Source organism: Astyanax mexicanus, chromosome 8 (genome assembly GCF_023375975.1).
Source record: "Astyanax mexicanus isolate ESR-SI-001 chromosome 8, AstMex3_surface, whole genome shotgun sequence".
In the NCBI taxonomy this organism is placed as follows: Eukaryota; Metazoa; Chordata; class Actinopteri; order Characiformes; family Acestrorhamphidae; genus Astyanax; species Astyanax mexicanus.
In genome coordinates, this window is record NC_064415.1 from 11217501 (window position 1) to 11225000 (window position 7500).

A 7500-nucleotide genomic window follows, 5' to 3' on the forward strand; every position below is an offset into this window, starting at 1 on the left:
CCAACAACAATCGTCCAACCAACAACCAATCACTACTAATATTTGAACCCTGAACTCGCTCTACACTGTACACAATGCATCTATCTATTTCTGTTTGTTTGTGTCTGTCTGTTATAATACAGGAGGACATAATCCTGCACCTAACAACTGGAGTTATACATAGGGCCCAGTGCAGTCCTTTTCCTGCATACTCTACTCTCCCATTCATTCAACTTTAACTCCACAAAAATTACGAGCTGACAACTAAGTTGCTGTGGTCGTTTATTACCCAATCAGCAACATTTAACCCAACCATCAAATATCTTACCTTACCTTTACCCATACAATAAATCACTAATCACTATGCTACAAGCTCTTCACAGGGGTCATCAGGTAGGCACCTCCCTTCACCAGTGTTTTGCTGAATTAGGCCTACAACACCTCCAGAAGGCTCAGCAGTGAATTCTGGCGTCCCAGACTCACTCCCCTCCAAGCTCACTACACCCAACTCTACCTCTATCCCAACATCATGTGCCCCAGGCAGTTTATGTCTACACACTGGGCCCTTCCCCAACTAACCTCATCCCTCTGAATACACAACTACTAACTAGACCTGTCAGCTATATCATGACCTCAACACATTGCCTCTGAACTTTGCCCCAAACTCCTAACACCTAAGTCCACTAGTCTAACATATGCCTGCCACCTCTCTACCTTTGTATGTATGTATGTATGTGTTTGTCTCTCTACCTATATATGTATCTATCTGTGCATGTATGTATGTATGTATGTATGTATGTAGTGTATGTATGTAGTGCATGTATGTATGAAGTGTATGTATGCTCTCAGAAGCTCTATGGGCAGCCTTTTCACCCCCTCCTAGACGCCCTCCTGAAGCGACGCAGGACGCGCAGAAGCCATCCTCTCTGCAGGAAAAGGATTACAAGAAAACAGAATAAAATAAGACATGGGGTAATACAGGAGCTTCTACACACTGTACATGTCTCCTCTACACTTGAAATCAGGATTTATTCCAAACTCTTACCTTGGCAGCAGGCACTGGCTCAGAATCAGGCTTTGGGATGTCGATGTCCAGCCAGTGAAGTTTGTCCGCCTCGCCGATCAGCACCACGACCCGGTAACGTGACCTGAAACAGCTAGACATGCTGCTAAAGATGTTAGCGAGGCACTTACGAAACCTGCCCCAGGTGTTGTTGGTCGGTGAGGGCAGTCCGGTGTCGTCCTGCTGGGATGTCTCCAGGTAGGTGGTGGTGGGGGTGGGCAGGTCTGCCACCGGAGCTTCCTGGCACTGTTCAAGAGAAACCATACAAATATTCAATTCTAAACAAACAGTGGCTAAAACACTAATCTGAATTCTGATACTGACATTGCAGAAGCCTTGTTGTTAATATACAGAACATTTTAATGGTTATTTGTGTTTCATTTACAAGTCAGCCACAACCTAGAAGAAAAAATACATCTATAGTGCTGTAATGCTGTAATGTGGACTAATCTATCTAAATCTATTCTAATTTAGGCTGCTCAACAATAACAGTCTGATAGAGACTTACGCAAAACGGCAGAAGAACATCAAAGTCCTGTGGGCTGATCTCCGGATCAGAAACCACCTGTAATTGAAACATAGGAAAATGTATACCAACCATTTTTAAATACAAGCACCCAAAAAAAAGATTAAAATATACAAAAGTTTACATCCAAGCTGGTGTGTGTTGTTTTAAATAATACTGAACACTGACCTGCAGGTGAGGGATGCGATGCCTTGCAGGGGAGGGTGAAGGCGGTGAAGGCTCTGGGTGGGAGGTGAGCAGGGAAGCTTCTATGCACTGTGGAAGAATACAATACAAGCAATATTGACATTCTGTTCTTATACAATTTACCCAACTGGAAAAGTATTTAAATTAAACTGGTGTGAAGTGGGGGTACTATGTTAGTACCAGGTGCAAGGCATTGATAATAGTCCAGCACCACTGCAACTGTTTATCAAATCTCAAACACATTTTCTTACTTAAATCAAAAATCATCTTCATTCTAATGCTTTTACATACTTTACCGTACTATATATACTGTATGACTCTAATTAGTACTACATACGGTACTGTAATGTTTTAGTACTTTAGGTGGTATGTGGTTTTGGATGCAGCTGTGTGACAGTGATGCTTTACTGTAATTTAATCTTTTATTGTGTTTTTCTCACCTCCACCCTGGAGCGTGGCACTTCACCCAGCGACTGTAGACTGGTGTCATCTGAGATGAGGTCCACCTGCAATTGACACAAATGATGAATGTATTTTAAACATTTTTTAGTTTTTAAATGTTTAAATGTTATAAATATATTTTTTACTTTGTTACTTTACTTTGTATTTAACAATTTACGATAAAATATATTTAAAAGTATTTAAATTAAACTGGTGTGAAGTGGGGGTCCTATGTTAGTATCACAGCAAAATGTGCAGGCAGTGATAATCCAGCACCAGTGCAACGGTTGAACAAATCTTAAACACATTTTCTTAATTAAATCTGAAATAATCTTCAGTCTATGGCTGCATCCCAAACGGTTTCTACATACCATACTCTAATATACTGTATGACTCTGATGTATCTAATTAATAGCTTCTACGTACAGTGCTGTACTGTTTTAGTATTTTAGGTGCTATGTAGTTTAGGAAGCAGTTGTATGACGGTGATGCTTCACTGTAATTTAAACTTTCAGTGTGTTTTTCTCACCTCCTGAATACGGGCCTTCAGTTTCACCCAGGAGGGTGGCACTTGACCCAGCGACAGAAGACCGGCGGACAGAACGCTGCAGTCATCTGAGCTGAGGTCCATCGCAGAATCCACCTGCAATTGACACAAACGATAATTGTATTTCTACTCTATAAACATACTTTACTTAGTTAGTTTAGTATATATTTAACAATATGTGTTATAAAACTGCCACTATTTTTGTATGTACAAAAAACAAATTACAAGACAAAATAAAAAAAACTTTTACGTCAAGTCAGTTTGAAGTATTTTTATTGGCCTGTCTATCAACAAATGTAACAACTGTAAATTCAATTTAGTTTATTTGCAATGTGAAATGTAATTTTTATGCAAAGCTAAATATGGCCCTGCTAACACTGATGTTTAAAACAGCCCAGTAGATATTTTATGAGCTTATTTGATGATGTTTGAGCACATAAACCGAACTGTATAAACCCAAATAGGGACAATTACACAGTTTGCTACCGTTATTAAATAAAATAAATGCTAAATGATGTGATAACCCACTAGTCAGCTCCACTTATACTTAAATACTTAAACTATCACAACCCAATAATAATTTTTTAATAGTTTATAATACATCCATATCAGTAAATCTGTTGTTCTGATATTAAGGAATTGAGCTGAATTCTTTAAGCGAGTCTGAAAGGGTTAAATTGAGGTTATACTGGGTCTGATAGAGGTGTAGCAGTTTAATAAATACTTACAGAAAGAGGCGGAGTACGAGGAGGTGAAGCCTCTGGAGCACCAGACTCCGCCTGCAGAACAGATATTGACTTTAATTCATGCTGATCCACCTCCAGCTTTATTTCTGACTTTTATTCAGTTTTATTCAGTTTAGTTCCCGATGGTAAATTTGGTCTAAATTACGGGAAATTTCGAGGTTACTGACCTCAGGTGGATGGACGCTAAAAGTCCAGCGCCAGTCCATATCGGTCCTCACAGGATCCGGTTAATTTACCTGAAAAGAAAAAACACAACAAAAAAACAAACAAAACAACAATAGCACAGAAAACACAACAATTACAGAATAATTTAAAGAAATATAGAGATTATTAAACAGTATAAAGGATAAATAAGGCAGTGAGTCTGTAGAAAAAGCTGAAATCTCTTTCCGGAGTGGAAAAACTGCTCCTGCGGCTGTAAAGCTTAGAAACAGTTTAAATAAAAACAAATAAATCGAATCTTATACACAGTGCGCGCTCCCGCCACTAAAAGACCCGTATGCTTTTTTATATATATATATATATATATATATATATATATATATATATATATATATATATATATATATTATTACTAATAATAACGATAATAATAATAATAATAAACATAACATTATTTATTGTTTTTATATTAGATATAACTATAATATTCATATAAAAATAGTTTATAGCCTTAAAAAATATATATATTCTGACGCCGCGCGCTTTAACGTCACTAAAGACCCGTATGCTTTTTTTCAATAATATTATTACTAATAATAACGAATATAGTAATAAACAGAATATTATTTATTTATATTATAGAAGATATAATATTCATATAAAAAATGTTTATAGCCTTAATATATATATATATATATATATATATATATATATATATATATATATATATATATATATATATATATATATATATATATATATATATATATTCTGACGCGGCGCGCTTTAACGTCACTAAAGTCCCGTATGCTTTTTTTCAATAATATTATTACTAATAATAACGATTATAGTAATAATAAACAGAACATTATTAATTGTTATTATATAAGATAACTATAATATTTATATAAAAATAGTTTATAGCCTTAAAAAAATATTCTGACGCCGCGCGCTTTAACGTCACTAAAGTCCCGTCTGCTTTTTTTTCAATAATATTATTACTAATAATAACGATTATAATAATAATAAACAGAACATTATTTATTGTTATTATAGAAGATATAACTATAATATTCATATAAAAATAGTTTATAGCCTTAAAATATATATATATATTCTGACGCGGCGCGCTTTAACGTCACTAAAGACCCGTATGCTTTTTTTCAATAATATTATTACTAATAATAACGATTATAATAATGAACAGAAACTTATTTATTTTTATTATAGAAGATTTAACTACAATATTCATACAAAAATAGTTTATAGCCTTCAAAAAAAAAATTCTGACGCCGCACGCTTTAACGTCACTAGTCCCGTCTGCTTTTTTTTTCAATATTATTATTACTAATAATAACGATTATAATAATAAACAGAACATTATTTATTGTTATTATAGAAGATATAACTATAATATTCATATAAAATTATTTATAGCCTTCAAAATATATATATATTCTGACGCCGCGCGCTTTAACGTCACTAAAGTCCCGTGTGCTTTTTTATGGAATATATAAATAAAATTTTCACGTAAGAAATATAGTTTATAGCCTTATATATTACTACTACTACTACAAATAATAATATATATATATTACTATTACTATTTTAAAAAAGAGAAGATAAAACTATAATATTTACAGAACAAATATAGTTTATATAACTATATAATATTATTATTATGATTAATAATAAGAATGATGATATTATTATCATTATTATCATTATTAAAAATATTAAAATATAAAGAATATACACTGCCTAGCAAAAAAAAAAAAAAAAAAAAAAACTAGATTTAAAGTAAATGATGTGGGGTTGATGCTGCAGTTGGTCAGGTCTAGGTTTAGCAACAGTATGTGCTGAAAGAATGAGGTCAGCTGACTACCTGAATATACTGAATATAGACCAGGTTATTCGATTAATGGATTTTGTGATTTTTTTGGAATTGTGAAAGTTTTCTTATTTCATATGTTTTGAAGATGCTTTGTAATAATTAGGTATTTTAATTATTAATTTAGCTATTTTCATAAAAATATCAAGCTATTTATAAAACCATGTCTAAGAATTCACAGCTCTCAGGATATCAAACTAATTGTGCACATATTGGAAAACTCACACCATAAAGACATCACAATGAAATCACAACCTTCACACTGTTTTATTTTTAAGTGACTGAAGACACTTACTGAATGTTTAGTAATGAATACAATTTAACTCACCTAATATTTGTGGTGGTTTGGTCAGGCCGGTAAACACAGTTTTTATTGCCCAAATTACACACAAACACACACATGCACACACACACACACACACAGATGGATGAAGTCCATCTTTTGATATTGTTGTTGTTTTTTGTACAGTAGTCACAGTCTGACATGAGCAGTGTACCTTATATTATTAGTGTGGTATACACAATTTTGAAGCAGCCATAGGCAATAACGATCAGAGTTTCATCCCAAATATTGTACCAAATTACAAACTGATGATTCTCCACCAGGGGGAGTCACCCACATGCAAGTCATTTGCAAGTTCATTACTTATGTACAGGAAATGTCCAGAGAAAATTAATCAAAGTACTTCATTTATCTTGTTTTTTAACAGTCTTGACTGAAAGTCAGCTCCTCGACCAGGTCAGGCTCATGTTTCTGAAGACTCTCGTAAAGCCGAAGTTGTTTCCTGAATCCTCCAGACAGGAAAGAGTAGAGCTTCCTCATCTGATCCTGTGCTGTTTTGCATGCTATGATGCTGCTGTACTTCTCGTTTCCAGTCAAGTCCTTCAGGTCATCTGCAATAGGGGTCACCAAAGAGACCTGCTGAATAAGTGCAGTCCTGTGTGTGTTCACAAACTGAACCGCTGGAAATAGAGAGAGAATAGAGCACATACATTACTAATTATACCATAAATAAGAAAAAAAAAATACACAGTGGACCCCATTTTACCGAGCTTTAAGTGAGCCATCAACCGGCCAACTTTATTTAGGAAATGTCAGTGTGTCTTTGCTATCGAAACCACAGGAAAAGTATACCTTGCGCACCTCAAATGTACTAATTCTTTTAATTAATCATGGGTGTGTTTTGGGCATGTCACTTCCCCATTCCATTTGGCGTATTGCTATTTTAATTTAGATTTAGTAATTTAGATTTTAAGGGATGATAAATGCCCCGCCTTCCTAAACCATGTCAGCAGCCATGGGCTCCTCTAAGCAGCTGCCTAGCAATAAATAGTCAGATGCATCTATCTATCTATCTATCTATCTATCTATCTATCTATCTATCTATCTATCTTTATGTCTATCTTTATAGCTATTTATCCATCTATCTATCTATCTATCTATCTATCTATCTATCTATCTATCTATCTATGTTTATCTATCTATATGTTTATCTATCTATCTATCTATCCATCTATATCTCTATCTATCTATATCTCTATCTATATGTCTATCTATATATCTATCTATATATCTATCTATCTATGTCTGTCTATCTATCTATCTATCTATCTTTATAGCTATTTATGCATCTATATCTCTATCTATTTATCTATCTATATAGCTATTTATCCATCTATATATCTATCTATCTATATCTCTATCTCTCTATATATCTATATGTTTATCTATCTATCTGTCTATCTATCTATCTATATATCTATCTATCTATCTATATATCTATATGTTTATCTATATGTTTATCTATATAGCTATTTATCCATCTATCTATCTATCTATATATCTATCTGTCTATCTATATATCTATATGTTTATCTATATAGCTATTTATCCATCTATCTATCTATATATATCTATCTATATATCTATCTGTCTATCTATATATCTATATGTTTATC

General features: G+C 33.5%; 1 protein-coding gene across 2 annotated transcripts in view; it reads right to left on the reverse strand.

Moving 5' to 3' along the window:
- Positions 1-7500, reverse strand: part of LOC103024685 (sterile alpha motif domain-containing protein 9) — a 51767-nt gene that overhangs the window by 10192 nt on the left and 34075 nt on the right. Inside the window, exon 11 of one of the 2 annotated variants that reach the window (XM_049483190.1) lies at positions 5785-6504. The exons of the other annotated variant lie outside the window; for it this stretch is intronic. Within the exon in view, the coding sequence (XP_049339147.1) occupies positions 6245-6504 (260 nt within the window). The 3' untranslated portion in view covers positions 5785-6244. Of the gene's footprint in view, positions 1-5784; positions 6505-7500 lie in introns of those variants that run through there. 2 annotated transcript variants of the gene reach the window in all.